Raw genomic sequence first — 17,028 nt, forward strand, 5'->3', positions numbered from 1 at the left:
CACATCACAAATATACCTGGACTCCAACTTGGGAATGTCTGGAAGACATCCCCTGTGAGCCATCCAGTTCCCTAGGGGTACCGTGACCACTGCAAGTCGAACCCTGTTCCTTATGTAATTGGAACCATGGCCCTTGCAAACCAATACCATTCTGTCTTTTTGTTGCTGTTATCTTACTTGGATGAATAACTCACAATGATCTAGTTCATCTGAAATGACTTGTTTGAAGAGCTGTTTGTGAGTCAGGAGTACTGGTCACCATTAAAAATGCACTGAACTTAGGCTTAGCAAGAAGAAAATAACAGTTTAGAGCTCTGGCTTCAGAAATGGCACAAAAATGGAATGGACAAATATGAAAAGTAGATAATGGATCCACAGTGATTTAATTCTTGGTGATATTTTCATTTTATGCAAATACCAAAAGAAAAAAAAACCTGGTTATTTGAAAGAAAAACAGGAACCAAGAAAAATATTTAGTGTTTGATCAAGCAAAAATCCTTTCACACATCTGCCAAGAGAGTTAAAACAAATAGAGATGTTAAATAAAAGGCCCAGGTACCAAAGAGCAAAATTTAATGAAAGCCAGAACTGTTAAGTATGGATTCCTGTTGAGAAAAATGTCAGTCTCTTTCAGAGTTTTCCCATTGCTCTATTTTTAAGAAAAGTGTAGTAAAAATACATAATACAAGTTAACTTTTTTCTTACTTTTGTTTTCCCCATCACCCCTCCATCGATGAAAAACATCTTCTGCTGGAGTCTTGGACCCCCACATAGCATAGACCCTCATTTCTAGCATTGGTGGTCTCTTCCTATCAGATCATGTTACTGGCGAGCTCACTGGCTGAAGAGGCATCTTACCAGGCCAAAGGCAAAAGGTCTTTGAAGCAAGTTGATGGTAGAGGGTTATTTCCAACTCCTCCAAAACGCAGACTTCCTAATGGTGGCTCATATCAGATTCTGCAGTGGTAGGTTAAGGGTTGGGAAGGATCTGGTGAGAGATCAAGGGATGGGGAGGACACCAGCTGGCAGTAGCAAAAAGTGACCATCCATCCTGAGGGTCCTGCTTCACGTACCATGCCCACATTGACACGTGAGAGACTGAACAACAACACTTGAGTTGAAAGGGCAAAGAGTTTGATGGTTCTTTGCTATGGCTGATGAAAGGAGGATGGAAGAGACATAGAGATGGTGGGTGTCCACAGACAGAATCCACAGATGAAGCCAGTCATGCTGCCTCCACTTGTAGGTAGGCTCCAAAACCTTTCGTTTGTCAATTGCTAATGATAACCCGTAGCAGAGAGACTGGATAGAAGTGGGGAGTAAGGGAAAAAGCCAGAATATGGTGATCAATGAGAGCTGATGACACATGGCACGCACTGAATCATGCACCCAGGAGAGTGGCTGCTGGAGAGCTGGAAGCCGATCGCACCAAGAATGAGAGCTGGGATCTCCACGACAGCTATGTGCCTGGACACACCTCCCCAAGACCCCAGCCATAGTTGTAGTCAGCCTGGATTTCTCTTCATAAACCCTGTCACTTCTCCAATCTTGTTTTCATTCAGGTTGTAGTCACAAACATGGGCCTGTTGATTCTGGTCATTGGAATACAACGTCCTCATTCTTTCTTAGCCAGGGGGAAGGTTGGCCTCCTTGGGTGAGAAGTTGGGGTCAGGAATCTTAAGGTTCCCTCCCCCCACAGTGTTATTATCAATGTATTCCATCTCCCTATCCTCCTTCAAATCATTCAGCCTGGGGCATTTTACTTTCTAAAGATGACAGGAGGTCATCTGGCTACCTGCTAAAACACCACTTTTATATGGACATAAAAAGTCAAGTTTCCTAGGTCACCAAAACTCTAAGTTTCATACTTGGTCTCTCAGTCGTAGGACAGGGCACACCGTGGAAGGTTCTATTGCTTGTGGACTTTGATGAAGCTTCCTCTTCCAAAGTTCTTCTATCAGCTTTCTTTTGCATTTAGCTTGTATAACATTTCCGCCCCCCCCCCCCACATCAGATGCTCTGAAGAGAGGGTCTGTTCTACAATGGGGTTCCTGCTCAGATGTCAAGCAAATGACAGGTGAGAATCAGGGGTGCTATCTCCCTGGATGTCAGCTCTTCTCAAGGCTCTACGTGGTTCAGGAGGCCAGTTGCCCTTCAGCCACCAGAGTGCCTTTAGGGCTTGAGCGTAGCAGAAGGACACAGTCCTTGTGGCTGAGCTTGACTCTGAAGAAGCACACTGTTCCACCTAAGGCCTATGAGATGGCTGTTACACATTCAAAGAAGCTTTATCTGAGCCTCTGGTAGTAACTTCACGAGTCCTCTTCTGACTGCACACCTGCCTTTACCTTCTCCGCCACCCTGGGTCTGAGTTGCTTCATACGTGTTCTCAACTAAATCAGTGCGTAGGCAGTGCCCTGTGTGTGGGAGGCAGCCCACTCCTGCAACAGCATCGGTCTCCACCCACGGCTTGGGGCCGAGGTGTGGAGGGGAATCTGGAGAGCTCCCATGATGAATTCGTTTGAAAATTGCTTTTTTCCTTTTGCTTGCTTGTCAGGTGGAACGAATCTTGAATCTCCAATCTGAAAACTAAACTAAAAACTAAACTAAAGTGGGATGGGTAGGGAGTTGGGAGTAAGAAGGAAAAGGAAGGGGCCTAACAGAACCTGCAAACCATGGATATTAATACGAAAAAATATATAGTGCACACACTAAGACGCATGAATAACCAAATTCAAAGAAAACAGGACAGCTTCCTCATTAGTGCGCCAGTGACTCCACGTTCAGAGACACAGGCTCTATGTAACAGGGTTATTCTCCCCTTATTGCAGTACAGTGTTATTTGTCATCCTCACTTAGCAAAAGGAAGAGGGTGAAAGAACATCAGAAAAGGAAAAGGGGCCGCAAAATGTTTTCTCAATTCTTCAGGAAAATCTGTTGAATCATCCTCCTTGTGGTCATGGTGGTTGGTGGCGGTGGCATTTCATTTTGTTGTTTTTGGCACTGAAGGGTTTGGGATGGAACTGGGGGAGCCTGGGCATACTCCCCAAGGGGTCTCCGTCCGCTCCAGTTACAATCCGGTGGCTCCCAAGGGCATCCCTGAACTGTGGCTCATGCAGGGGATCGATTGCATGGACTTGGGGAAGTCATGGCTGACCACCCGGCCGTTCTCTCCACTGCCGCCACCGCTGGCTCCTGCCCCGCTGTTTCGGGGGAGTGTCGATGTCCGTATGGCTTCGTTGATGGATTGCTGTGGGATCAAACAGAAACCCTTTTCAGGAGGACCGGGGGTTCTTCCCCAGGTCCTTGGCAGTGATTGGCAAGGAGAATGAGTCAACACTGGACTTAAAATGTCACCCCACTCTCCTCCCCGTCCAACTTTTTTCCAAATGTGTAATGCTAGTCTTGACTTCCCTCGAACCCGCAAAACTGTTTTGTGGCCCTGGACAAGTCTGATCCCCTCTCTGGACCTCACGTGCTCTTGGTTTTTAGTAAGGTGTGCTGGATTGGGTGATCTCTAAGATCCTTTCCTGTTCTTATCTTCTGTGATTTCTAAAGGTACAACAGATCCATGGTAGTATTGATGATAATAAACATAGCAACACGACCAAGTAGAAGACTCTAGAAATGGGGTTTAGGAAACTTGGGTTTTAGCCCTGGTTCTGACATCAGCTAGTTGTGTGACCTTGTGCTTGTTTCCTTATCTCTCTAGACCTTTTAAATCTCCATGTTTGTCAAAATGTAATTATCTATGCACCTACTGATTTTATTAGCAAGAATGGTACTATACGGCATGAAAAATGAGTTGAAATGTTAACAGAAAATTGAGGGTGTATCACTGTTAGCTGAAAATTTAAAACTACCTCTGACCAGAGAAAAATGCTATCCTACCTCTAGCAGTATGTGTTAAGGGAATGTCGGACTTGTTTGAATAATACAGTCAGCATAATGTAATTGGAAAGAAGCATGTGCTAAAGAAAGTGAGAATGAATTCCAAAGATCAATATCTGCACGTCATCTGCTTCCCATCAGCACATGTAACCTGTCCTTCTAAACTGACACATCAGATCAGTGCTACTGATTTGTGAAAGCTTGTGACTTCTAGAGTGTTGGAATTCTAGATGTGAAAAGAACTCCAGTGATCACCCCAGGATCAGATGAGTTAGAGAGAATGCTCGAGACCACAGTCTGCAATTAGAACCATATCCTATTAGACAAGAGGAAGTGTTCTGTTCCAAGATCCTTTCGAGAAAGAAACTTCATACATGAAATTTAAACCCTCTTCCTATCACTTCCAACTTCCCGTTGAAAGATACCTATAGAAATTTTGAGGTAGGGCTTAGTTTCTTGGTGGGAATCAACACAAAGGAGAATGAGTTGAGGGGTATGTGAGTTGAGAGGTTTCTTTCTCTAAGATCAGCCTACCCATCCTTCAAGACTCAGTTTATTCCTACCTCCTTGAAGTTGTCTTAGACTGCCCCAGCAAGTCCTGCCCCCTACCCCTGCCAGTACTCATGCATTATATATTTGCTCGCAATGATTCTGCTTCAGGTATGTAACTTCTGTCTTCTTTAAGAGAACTAAATGTCTGGAGAAGGGCAAGGGCCGTGTCTTCTCAATCCTTAGCTACCTGCCAGCGTGTCTAGCATGTTGTTAGAGGCCCCATAGATATCCTTGAATTTGTCTAAGAAAAGCCGAACACATAGGGCCATTCTCAAAAAGTTGATGGCTTCCTCTTTTGCACATTGGCGTGATTCTAGTGATCAGAGAAATCAGTCAACCTGCTGTGGCCTCACGGATGTAAGCAGGGCAGTTTTGACCCAATTGTTACTCTTTCTGCTGTACTATGCTGGGAGGATCCTCTTATTACTGGCAGTTCTGACAGTGTTTTAAAATATTCTTCCTTTTAAAAAATCCATGATTCAGACAGATCTGCCCCATATGATGCTCCACCCACATGGGTTCTGTCTCCTCTTCAGACTCCTGGATGTGATTAATTTACATTCTGCCTGGTTGTCCTTCACTGAAGAGGAAGTGTGACCTGGATAGCATTCTTCTAAGTCAGGGTCCCATAAACACCACTGTGATGCTCTATGGGGGAAATGTGAAAAGAAAACATGATGAATCCATGGTTACTTATTCTCACTTTTAAAATGTTAAAAAGAAAATAACGACTTATTTTTGTGTGTGGGCAGTGTGGAACCTTCTATGGATTAGCTTGGAATGTCTATCTTCTGATTTTCCTTTGCCACACCCCTTTAATTAAAAAAAAAAGTTTAAAGTTCACACAGATCACCCTGGGCTTTGTTTCTCAAAAGATCTCACCTATTTCCGTAATACTCCATGGAAGTTGGTGGTACTTGACAAATTCATCTTAAAGGAGAAGGCTGGTGTCATAATCTATTGGTGCCTATCAAAATCTGAGGTAATTTAGCCAGGCATGTAGCTAAAACCCTCCAAGTTCATGTCATTGAGAATTGGTTTTCAAGGAAGGTGAAGGATTCTCAGAGGTCACTGACTCCATACTGACATTGATGGTGGGGATTACCTACTTACTGGTTTTCTTTCTAATCTCAGAAGAAGGGAGGAATAGAGTCAAAACTTTGGCCTGGGAAGCACTGCTAGAAATGACTATTTCACTAGTTCTCAAACTTGGCCACACGTTGGTATCATCTGGGGAGTTCTGGGGGAAAAAAGCACTGATGCCTGAGACCTACCCCAGGGATGCTGACTTAATAGGTATGGTGTGTGGCCTGGACATCTGGAGTTTTAAAAACTCCCCAGGTGATTTTAATACGCAAGCAAGGTGGAAATACACTGATGGAGTTGATTTCACTTTATAGATAAACTGAGGACTTGTTACTGACTTGCTTCAAGTTACAGTTATCTGTGACCTAGGGTCAAAGTGGATGACCTCCTGACTGTGTGTCCTCCTCCCCCCCTGTAGCTAACCAGTCGTAAGCTGATGTCATTTCTCCCCTTGCCTCTAGGAACTGAGGTTCTCTCCTGTCCATGCTTGACATACCAGCCATTCTTTAAGTTCATCCTTATAAGTTGTTTTTGAAACTGATACTCAGGGAGAAAAGGGTGAGTGAAAAGTCCAACCTCAAAGTCCCCCAGGTTGGTGCTTCAGAGACTCATTTCTCCAGCAGTGATTACGTCCTAACTTCTCAGCTACTTGCTTTTCTAAGAAAAGTCTGCCCAGCCTCTGCATGTCATAGAACAGCCTAATAAAAGCTCAGCCCTGGGTGATGACCTCATCCTAGCATGCGTGCTGAGAGCCAGAGGGACCGCCTGCTGTGGACGTTGCCCCCCTCCTCCGCCTGACCACGTCACTCAGCTGTGCGTTAATTGCAGGGAAATGTGCAAAGCCTCAATGGTTTCCACACAGCCCGTGTCAGCACAGCCACTACAATTATGAAAAGTCAGTAGGCTCTCCTGGGGGTGGGAGTGGCTGGGGATTATTTCTTTGGGGGAGCAAGGTGGTGAATAATAAACACCCTGATTGTCCTTAATATCAACTAAGGGCTCAGGTTCCTGTCTGTTTTCCTGGACAGAGGGGAGGGACAGGGCATCTGAGACTTTATTCAATTTGGAATATGTATTGGGTTTTATATTTCTGCTACTGTATGACAGTTTCAATTATACTGAAATGTTGTGGTCGCCTGAAGTCCCTCTCTGAGTCCCCAACTCTCCCATGCTCTCCTTTTCCCTCAGTCTTCCTGTGCCCGGTCTCCCTGGCTTTCCACTCATTTCTGGGCAAGGGTTCTGGTCTTTGGCTCTGTGATACTTGTGCATCCTTTGGTAGCAATTATCTTCCCCTGGTTAATTCTTTTCCTGTTTCAAGTCTGTTAAACATCAGTTTCTCAGGGAAGCCTGTCTGTCCTGCCTCACACTCCATTCCCCGATCAGGACTTGAGAGCATGGACCTTTTTCTTCAAACACTCATTGAACATATACGTATTTGCTTGTTTCTGCCTTCCAATTAAATTCTCAGCTTCCTGAAATCAGAAGTTGTGCCTGGTTTGTTCCTGACTGTATCCCCAGCGCTGAGCAATGCCTAGCAGGCAGTGGTGCTCCATATGTCTCTGTGGAAGGACTGCCTGCAGGGTGCCCTCCCGCCATCCCTGTGACACTTGTTCTGTGTCCTGCTCATGTGACATCAAAGGGGAAAGGGCCTCAATAATGCACAAGCAAAGGATCACGTCCCATGGATGGCCTCAACAGCTAGATCAGGCAAACATAAGGATAAGGACTGCATCTTATTTGTCTCTGTGCTGTGCGCGGGGTTTTGACGGGAGGTAGCAGGTGATAAAAATTATCTGTTGCCATGTGGTTGGAGAGGAGAGAGAAATTTATGAGAAGTAGCTTGGCTGGTACCAAGAGCCCAGGCTTTGCAGGGGCCGTGCTGGAGGTCTAATTCCTGTTCCTCCAGCTCCGAGCTTACGTGACCTTGTTGGAAAAACTACTTAGCTTCTCTGAACCCGTATTTCTTCATCTGTTGAATTGCAAGAACAGGGTTAATGAAAGTGTATATAAAGTGCTATATAAAGTGCTTTGAACATGGAAGTTACTGAAAAGATATCTTTCCTTTATTCCTTCCTTTCTTCTCTCGCCTTCCTTCCCTTCTTTCTCTTTTCCACCCCCTCTTCCTCTTTCTTCTCTTTTTCATGCAGAGTGGGGAAGGGCTCCTTATACACTCTTGAGAAGTAGGAGGCTGATCATCAACTAGGTTTAGGGGCTCCAGGTCTTAAGAGTTGGCCACATACTGTGACTAAGGAAAGAAACAAGAGGGAAGATTCTTGCCGAAGGCCCTGGACACTGTCATTGTGGTCCACTGTGTGAGGCTGGAGGCTGCACTTCTGGAAGGAGTTAATCTGCCTTTGGAGAAGGCAAAGTACAGAATGATAAAGAGAACTGCAAACCTGGAAAGTCTGAGAGGCAAGCAGAATGTGATCACTTATCTCCTTTGGCTAAGAGAGAAGTTGATGGAGCTTTGAAAATTAAGGGTTGGGTTAACTAATAAGGACCAAAGAGGCATCTTTTTGGCAGGTGGAAGATTAATAATTCTATTAGGAGCCTCGGTGAGTTGGACAGAAGTTATGCCAACCGATGGAATTAACTATAGAAGATTGTGATGAAAGACCTTGCATTAATGATTCCAAGAGATCCTGATGTTGGCTCCTGAGAAATTCAATATTTTCTTTGGAAAGGGAAGGGTGAGAATGTCTCCCAGAAGTTGTGACGTGATTCAGTGGCCTCTTAGAAGGATTCTTGTCTTTACCTGAATGTTGTGACTTCAGCAGTGAAGGTCAACATTGTACAGGTTTAAGAAGATCTTAGTCATTAGCCACCCTGGTACCACCACCTGGCACTGACTATGATTAGTGGGACATGGTCATCCCATAGTAAGGGCCGGAAGTCCAGCTTTCCTGCTTGGGGATGCCTGGTATCATCAGATCTTGGGAGTACAAACAGATGGGAACAAAAGCACTTTGGATGGTGGTGTGTGTGCTTCCAGGCTGGGCTGTTTTGATGCTTGTGTTTGCTTAACCTAACAGCAGCTCCTTCCAATGCCTCACTTCATCCTCCAAGAGATTTTCTCTAGATACAATTCCATGTTAATTTTTACTAATACCCTACGTATGTGGGATGCCCAAAGAGAAATCAGACACACCTTCTTACCTTAAGGAACTGACAATCTCTGTAGCTTAAAAAAGCCTAGGACATATAAGTAGGGGCTATAAAAGGGAAGTCTTAAGGAGGCTGTAGCTGGCCACTAATAATAATATATTATTATTATAAATTCTAGTTATTCTTATTTATTGAGGGCTTACTATGGGCCAAGCATTTTGCAGAGCCCTTTATATCAATTTTTTCATACAAACCACAACAGTTTTATGAGGTCTGTACTACCACTAGCTCCATTTTATAGAAAAGGAGGATCAGAGAGCTATTGAACCTTGTTCAAGATGACACAGTTAACACGAGGAACAGGCAAGATTTGTGGTCAGACGTTCAGTCGCCAGAGCCTTGCTTTAGACCCTACACTGCAGTATGTTCTAGGGGAGTTCCTACGATGTGTACTGGGCCAATCCTGCGACACTGGTTTGTGTCATGGCCCATGGGGAAGGTTTTGGAGGGTTGTAAAAGTTGTGCTCACCCAGTTCGTCTCCTGTTCCCCTTGCTGCCTCTGGAGTAAACTTTCCTCACTTTGGAGGGTAAGATAGGAGAGTCTTTAGGCTTATGTTTGGGATGGAGTAGGCAAAGAAAGCTTTTTAGGTTCTAGGAGACTTTGCTGTGTCCAGCCAAGCTCCTTGGAGGTCTACACTGCGTTTAGGATCTGAGGCCCATGCTTTTGCTGTGCTTTGTCCTTTCTAAGAGGACCTGGATTTGAGTGACCTGGTCAAGGGTAGGATGGAGGTGCTCCTAGGTTCCCTGGCTGAATACCGTCACATTACCATCCCTTAATTATCCCTTGTTATTATATCTTGGGAAGTTGCCTTTTAAATGCGTCCTATGGGACAGAAGACAGGGAGAGGGATTGACCTGCATAAAGGCGCATGGGTGGAAAGCATGAGATTCTAGGAGAGCAAATCCTACCGATGAGTCCTCTTAGTCTAGTCAAGTGAAGGTAACAGCCCAGGGTTCATTGCTCAGAATGACTGTGCTTCTTTCCACTTCTGTTGGTTTGAATCCTAGAAGCCTCCTCTATTTCCTCCCTCCCGGATATCCCTATAGGCCTTCCTCTCTATGTCACAGTTTGGTTCCCTGGGTAGTTTTTCTGTGTCACTCTTTGTTAAAAATGCTGAAGGTTACAGATTGCGTCTTAGTGCTCTCTTCCTCCTCCTGATGTCTTGCTTATGTGTTGCTCACATGAAGAACACTTCCTTCCAAAAATATTTTCTTACTGAAACTAAATGATGACATGTGAGGGGCCTTCAAGGCCATGTCATCCAAACTCCCTTTGGATACTTGAATCTATAGCCTTGTCAGGAATTATTCGGCCTGTGTGTGTGGACCTCCAGTGATGAGCTGCTTGCCGCTCATTGGGCTAATCCATCCCACTGTGGGGTAGGCAGCTCTGAAAAAGTAGATCTCACTCACTGTGTTCATATCTGTTCTCCATAGCTTTTAGTCCTTAGTTCTTGTCGTATACTTTGGGACCCCACAGAACTAATATGTTTTCTTTCCCCCCTGAAAAATCTTCCTGTTTTTACAGACAGCTCTCATCTCGTCCATAATTCTTCTCTTTTCCAGTTTAGTTGCCTTCAGCTATATTTGATGTAGTTTGGGGTCATCTAATTAACGTGCTTACCATTCTGGGGGCATGATCCGCTTTGCCAAAGTCCACCTTACCATATGGTGGCTAAGAAAAGACCTCCCTCACCGAGCATGGCAAGATCGTCCACCTTGTAGAGGGAGGATACCAACCCGCCCCCCCGCCCCCATCTTGGGAGCTGCACTTCAGTTAACGTGACCTCAGGGAGGATCTACCTTTGTAGCCGTCACTCTTGCCTCACACTATCTTGAATGCCCACTTAACCGCTAACTTTTCATCTCAGCCCCCCATCTCTGGCTGATGCATTTGTTTTCTCAGGCCTTACGTTTACCCTGACACGTGTCATCTTCTTTCTTCTCTCACCGCTGTGTCTTTCCCTGTCACCTTCCTCAAAACAGCTTCCTGTCATCCCATGCCTCGGGTTGACCTCAACCTCCTGCCACTCCCCACCCTTTTTAGTAAAAGGACTCCCAGAAAACCCAGCTGTATCACAGAACAAGTTAGGAAAAAGGCCTGGGAAGACGATGCCACCTTCATCCGCTTGGATTCGCTACGCGATTTGTAGCAGAACTCGATTAAGGCAACCAGCATGGCTAGTCCAAGTCCTCCGATCAGGATGTAGAACACGCCGGCCACATTGCTGAGGCTCAGAGCGCTTGTCTTGTCCTAGGAAGAGGAGGGGGTGGGGGGAGAGTCAAGTGAGCCAAGGGGCTAGAGACCATCCAAGAAACAGCATTTTAACACACATACACTCAACCCCATCACCCTCTTTAACATTCACAATAGTTGGAAAGGCTTTGTGTTTATTGACAGTGTGTTAAACGTTTCCCAGGAAAAAATGTATGCATGTGCGAGCATATGTGTGTATAACAATTTTTCTAGCATCCCTGTTTACATTGAATGTAGAGTTAGATTTCCCCTCCTCCCCAATGCACGTTTGAGGGTGGGAAATGACACAAGAAGTCAGGGCAGCTTCTACCAAGATCTGCACGCTTGCGCTTACTCCATTCTTTCAGGAAACTGTGTCCCTTCCTTTGCAGCTCAGTTCCTGCCCCCCAACCCCGTGGCTGCTTCGCAACGCACTGGCCTTGCTTATTGTTCATGCCTGTGAGTGTTTTTCTGCGAGTTGGTACTTAAAATGAACTTTCTCCTAGATGTGCATTTGAATTCAATTTAATAAGACAGTTATTGTATGTATAATAAAGATCAACAAATGTATACCTTTAACTTACTGTGCTGAGTCCCAATTGAGGGAAAAAGAAAACTGTGGGGCTTGTAATAGAAAAAAGGCACTGAGATAGAAAAATGGCTCTATTAAATCCTAGTAATTATGCTTAATTGGAGTCATTTTTCTCGTGGAGGTGCTTGCTGAAAAACACTGGAGGCAGCCTCGGTAGCTGAACTTAGAAAGCTCTGTTGCCTGGGCTAAAAGATCTCGCACTGGTTCTGCATGAACAGGATCGTGGAACAGGGTACTTAATTCCTAGGGTCCTGGGGACAAGTGTCCATGTTCAGTAGGAGGTGGACAGAGCTCATTTCGTGGAGCCTGAGAAAGGTCATCGGTTAGTGAGACCAGCCCTGAGTTCTGTCACCTCTAGTGGGGTTCAAAACTGGGGGACTGAGGGACAGCATCTCCCCAGGTGGTGAGAATAACCAAACAAAACTGCTGGTCATGGGAGAAGGTAATGGATTGGGGAGAGTGGGGTCAATCAGACTCTTGACACAGGCAAGAGAACATCTTTAAATCTTACAAGCATACTCATCCCCAGATGTCACAGTGGCTCGAACACCTTTGTTTATATTGTTTGCTCAGGTACAGATTTCTCATCAAATTAAAATGAAATGCACGCCTCAGCTGGCACAGGCACGTGGCATGGTTGGGAGGTTGGTTGGTGGCACTGGGTGGGATAAAGCTTTTACATCTCTCCATGTGTTCTTTTTCAGGTGGGGTTGTAGGCGAGCCACGCAAAAGGTGAAATGTCACGTCCTAGGGACTCCTCTGACATCTGCCTATTGGAATCTGGGCGTGGGGAAAGGGGCCAGTAATTGACCAAGTCAGTGGCCTCTGCCCTAGTTCTACTCGGTGCATTGTACAGGATTCAGCAGGACTGAGCTTGGGGACTGCAGCTGGCAGATAGCAGCATCCCTTCCCTCCCCAGAAGCAGCCTGGGCCAGCAGAGCTGTAGGATTATCTAAAGCATACCCCTCTGGTGGCTTCCTGTATTGCTAAAGCAGATGGTTCTTGAATATGGGTTACGCTTGGCAAGGCATAGTCTGGCTTTGGAAGCAGTGGAAATGATTATTCAAAGGGGTAGAATTTCTCCTCCTCTGGTGTCACGGCCTGATAAAGGAAATGTGCAAAAATGAGTTGGGTGCTTGGTTCAAGAGTTGGCTGAACAAATAAATTCCCACTTGGCCTGATTTTTCAGAATGCTCAAAATGTCTCCCTCTTCGTTGTTTGGGAGTTCTGTAATTCTGCTGGAAAGTAAGTCTTTAGAGTTCTTGGAGGACTTACGGTTTATAGAAGTTCCTATAAAACTCTTCTTTGTGGTGGGGAGGCATGTTAATATGTTATCAGCTCACACCTTAGAGAAGAGTGGTTGACAGTGAAGCTCAGAGAGAATGGATGGGGAGCAGGCCTGGGGGAAGGTGGTAGACAAGAAGGCCGGGAGGAAAGGCTTGAGTCCCGCTGACTTCACCAGCTGATCAGCCTTTCAGTAGCTGAAGTGCATCTTGCCTCCTGGTCACCAAAGTGGTTTCTGTTTCCTTCCTCATGGTCTTTTCAAGTTCACTTTGGTTGTGGATTGTCTTCAAGGATAAGGGAGTGGTGGGCATCTTTTTTTTTTTTTGTTACTGTCTTCAAAAAACCTTAAGAGGCCATCTGCCTCCCTGAATGTAAAAGGTGGAATGTCCATTTCTAATATATCTTGGAAGGAAGTATGGTCAGATCTTCATAGGGAAGTGAGAGTAGGAGGCATATTCTATGTATCTGCAGAAGGAGGAAGGTCCAATGACTGAGAATTTGATTGTGTCTGGAGGTGGAGAGCATCCCTCACTTCTGAAGGAGGTCTCTCTGGTCCATGGGGATGGCATATGCCACACAAAGAGGGCAGCCAGATGGTATGGGCACTGCCACCTCTTGCAGGACACAGTGCTACTGATCCTTCTTTATGTTCACACGGTCCTGGGAAGACCTCTAGAATCAAGGGAGCACCTGGGCCCTATCACCACCAGTGTCAGAAAGCAAACTTAGATGAAGCCCTACTGTCTAAATTTGGCATAATTTGATAGGATTAGAATGAAGGGCTGGTCCTGGTGTCTTCTTAGCTCACATAGTTGAGGAGTTTACATTTAGGCAAGGTTTCTAATTTCCCTTATGTGCGCCGTTGGCTTTTTTTTTTTAAACATCTTTATTGGAGTATAATTGCTTTACAATGTTGTGTTAGCTTCTGCTGTATAACAAAGTGAATCAGCTATAGTATACATATATCCCCATATCCCCTCCCTCTTGCATCTCCCTCCCACCCTCCTGGAAGCCCAAGGCCATAGCCTTCCATTGAGCTGCCGTTAATGACTGACTCTCTTCGACTACCTCTGTTGGAATACGATGGGTATCCTGGGGCAGGAACAAAAATTCCTTTTATTTAAGGACCAGAGCTCTGATTCCTCTGTATCCATATAAGAGGGGACTTTCTGACACATTTGTGTACAAACAGCCATGTTCATGTTTCATGAGGAAGCTACATGCTTCCCAGCTTTGACCAGGGAGGCGAAAGACAGAATCCTGGTCTCCCTGAGCACCCTCTGGGAGACCCCATTCTCTTCCCCTCCCTTAGCAGCTGCACTCCCCAGAGCCAGGCAGCTTGTTGGTGGGTGTGAAAAACTCACAACTTATCTTCTGCCAGGAGCGGGGAGAGTGACAGTACTGAGAAGAATGACAGGTGCAAAGAAGAACAAAAATCCCATCTTTCAGAATTGTTGGGCTTGTTGTTATGGTGACGAGGCCCCTCCCTTCATCTGTTCCCCTTAACCTGTTGTCTTGTTTTGTCACCTTCCCCATGTGCAAGAGAGATTTTTTTCTTTTTCATATTTTTCCTTGCTCTTCCCACATAATGGGGGACTGTCCCAGGCTCCCTCTGTGTTTCTGAGCTAACATCCCTTCCAAGAATGCAGAGATGGCTTAAATCTTCATGGGCAGGGTTGAGCCAGGTCTGAGGCAGAGAGACTTGATGCTTTTTAATGGCGTAAGTAGGAAGTTCTAAGGAGAAGCCAAGGTCTTTGGCCATAAGACCAGTCCCTCCTATGGAGACTGGTGTTGCCCATCACGTGAGGTCTACTAAATCTGGACCAGGCTTCAGCTTTCTCCAAATGCTTCCGTTCCTTCTTTTCTTCCTGGTGTGAGAGTTTGAACCCCCAAGAAGTAAAGGCTGCAGCTTCTGTTTTCCTCTGCCTTCCACAGATTTTCTGATGTGTGTACAGCTGAAGTTTTAGGGGCTCTTGCAATCCATCCCATGCTGAATCTGTAACCTGACTTTGCCTTTCAGGGCCATGAGAATAGTCCAACCCTTCTTCTACCTATTAGCCTTTCTGCTCCAGTAGGCTTTCTCTTGTGCTTTTCCAAACCTTGTAGTTTGGGCTTAGGTGCCATTTTCCTGAGTGGTTGGTTATTTCCTGGGAGTGGAGACTCAGTGGTTGGCCAAGCTCACTCACAAGCGAGGACCAAAGTGGAGGAGTTACGGGAAGGTGGATTTGATTGAATTAAAGGAAGACCTTTCAAATCAATAGAGCTGTCCAAATGTGGAATGCCCTGCTGTGGAGAGTGGTGAGTTCCTCAAACATGGATGCATTCAGGAAGTAGCTGACGAGTTCATCTAAGGGATTCAAGCACTGGACAGAGAGTTAGACCAAGTGACTTTTGACATTCGTCCCAACCCCCAGAGATGCGAGGCAGCTAAGGAGTTCCTAGAGGGCCTGGGATCATGTCTTTTATAAGTTCTCCCTAGAGACTAACCTCTTTAGGGGATGCAAAAAAAGAACTCATGTTAATTGGCAGCTTCTGCTGTTCCGTTTCCAATCTAGGCCAGTTCCCCAGCCTGCATAATTTCCCCAAGAGCAACACAGGATGAGAATTGGCCCATTGTACTAATAATTGGCAAGGCAGATTCTGCGAAAGTGAGGGCCGTGGGGGCAGCTCTTCTCAGCAGCGTGTGCTCAGGGACCGGCTCCTGTACAGTGCACCGCAGAACCTCCTGACTTGAAACCAAACTGCAGCAGAGAGCTCAAGGAGTCCATGTGGGTTGTGGAAGGGAACCCAACTGCTGGCGGAGGCCTCTTCCCGAGTGGGAGGAATTTTCCAAAACAGAGGCACCAGTCTGAGGGTCAAGTGGGTGTCTGCATAGGGGGCCTCTACCCGCTATGAACTATCTGCCTGGACTGTGCATTGGAGAGCTGGGGTCTTGTGTGTCCGAGGAAGCTAGCGGAGCTTCTGGCTCATGACCCCAGGGACAGTGTTTGAAAGGAAAAAATCTTTGTTTCTGTCTAGTTCCTCCTCCTGGGGCAGCGATGGGAGATTTAGGATGTGTGGCTTAGGGACACTGGGCAGGGCCTAGATGTTGCAACCTTTAGTCTCTGATCTGGGTCACTGCTGTATGTTGGATGTGTCATCTTGGAGCACACATAACTCCCAGGAGATGGGTCCTGAAGTCACCGGTTCTCTCTAGGCCATCGACTGGCTGCCTTACAGAGACTGGGAGCCCTGACCCTGTGCAGGATGCTCGGCTGGAGCCAAAAGTCTCCGTGGTTTGGGGGAGATGGACTGCCTCCTGCATCTCTTTGTCTCAAGGATTTTCCTCCCATCCTTGTCGCTCTGACATTGCCTCTTGGGGGTGTCTTTAGTGCAGGAGTCTGCAGCGGGTAGGTAGGGAGCAGAGCAGAGCATCCCTGTATGATTCCAGGTCTTCCCAGGTGGTTAGTGCTCTTTACCTGTGACAGGGGCAGGGAGAGGGGTTTGTACACACTGCAAGGACATAGTTGGCAGCTTTCATTCTTTTGCTTCCCAGGCCTTGCTGAGGGTGGGGGTGGGAAGATGAGTACATCCAGAGGGGATGGACTTCCCTGTTGGTGGTGAGGCCGTGTGTCATAGTGAAAAGAGGTGGGGCTGGGATGCAGGAAATCTAAGCTGAGTTCTTGCCCAGGTTTGTCACTGAGTCGCTGGGCAGTCTTGGCGGGGGGCGGGGGGGGCGGTCACTAGGTGGGTGTTGCCCACCTCTGGATAGCATGGGAGATGGCATTAGATGATACACAGAACTAAATGACCCTGACCACAAAGTGAAGACGTTATTCACTTTGCAGTTCTGTTTGAATCCTTCTGATTAAGCCAGTGAGAAAGTCTCAGTCTGGTGCTGGTCTGTCTTTAACACCTTTTATTATTTGCTCCTTTCCATTTTCAAGAGAGATCAGGCCTCAGTTGCAACAATAATTATGATTTGAATTTTTTTGTTGTCATTGTATTTATTTTTGTGAATGCCTTCTATTTTTTTCAAGAAATACTGATTTTCTATTTATGATAGTAGTGCTGCCACTTTTTATATGAATGAAATGAAAGTAATAACAAAAGTAATAGATTTAAAGAAACACATGGAGCAACTAATAACACAGGTGGTATGTGAAAGCTTGAAGTTCTGGCAAGGCTCTCTTGCAGCTCTAAAGCCTGTGGTTTGTGATAGAGGCAATGCATTTGGGTCATGAGA

The 17,028-nt window shown here is 45.9% G+C and overlaps 1 protein-coding gene across 2 annotated transcripts in view; it reads right to left on the bottom strand.

The window, feature by feature from the left end:
- Positions 1-339: 339 nt before the first annotated feature.
- Positions 340-17,028, bottom strand: part of GRIA1 (glutamate ionotropic receptor AMPA type subunit 1) — a 304,530-nt gene continuing 287,841 nt past the window's right edge. For both annotated transcript variants that reach the window (XM_060008478.1, XM_060008479.1), the window contains exons 15-16: positions 10,811-10,945; positions 340-3,268 (exon numbers count right to left, since the gene is read on the bottom strand). In XM_060008478.1, the coding sequence (XP_059864461.1) occupies positions 3,068-3,268; positions 10,811-10,945 (336 nt within the window). In that variant the 3' untranslated portion in view covers positions 340-3,067. The remainder of the gene's footprint in view (positions 3,269-10,810; positions 10,946-17,028) is intronic.

Source organism: Delphinus delphis, chromosome 3 (assembly GCF_949987515.2).
Source record: "Delphinus delphis chromosome 3, mDelDel1.2, whole genome shotgun sequence".
Taxonomy (NCBI): domain Eukaryota; kingdom Metazoa; phylum Chordata; class Mammalia; order Artiodactyla; family Delphinidae; genus Delphinus; species Delphinus delphis.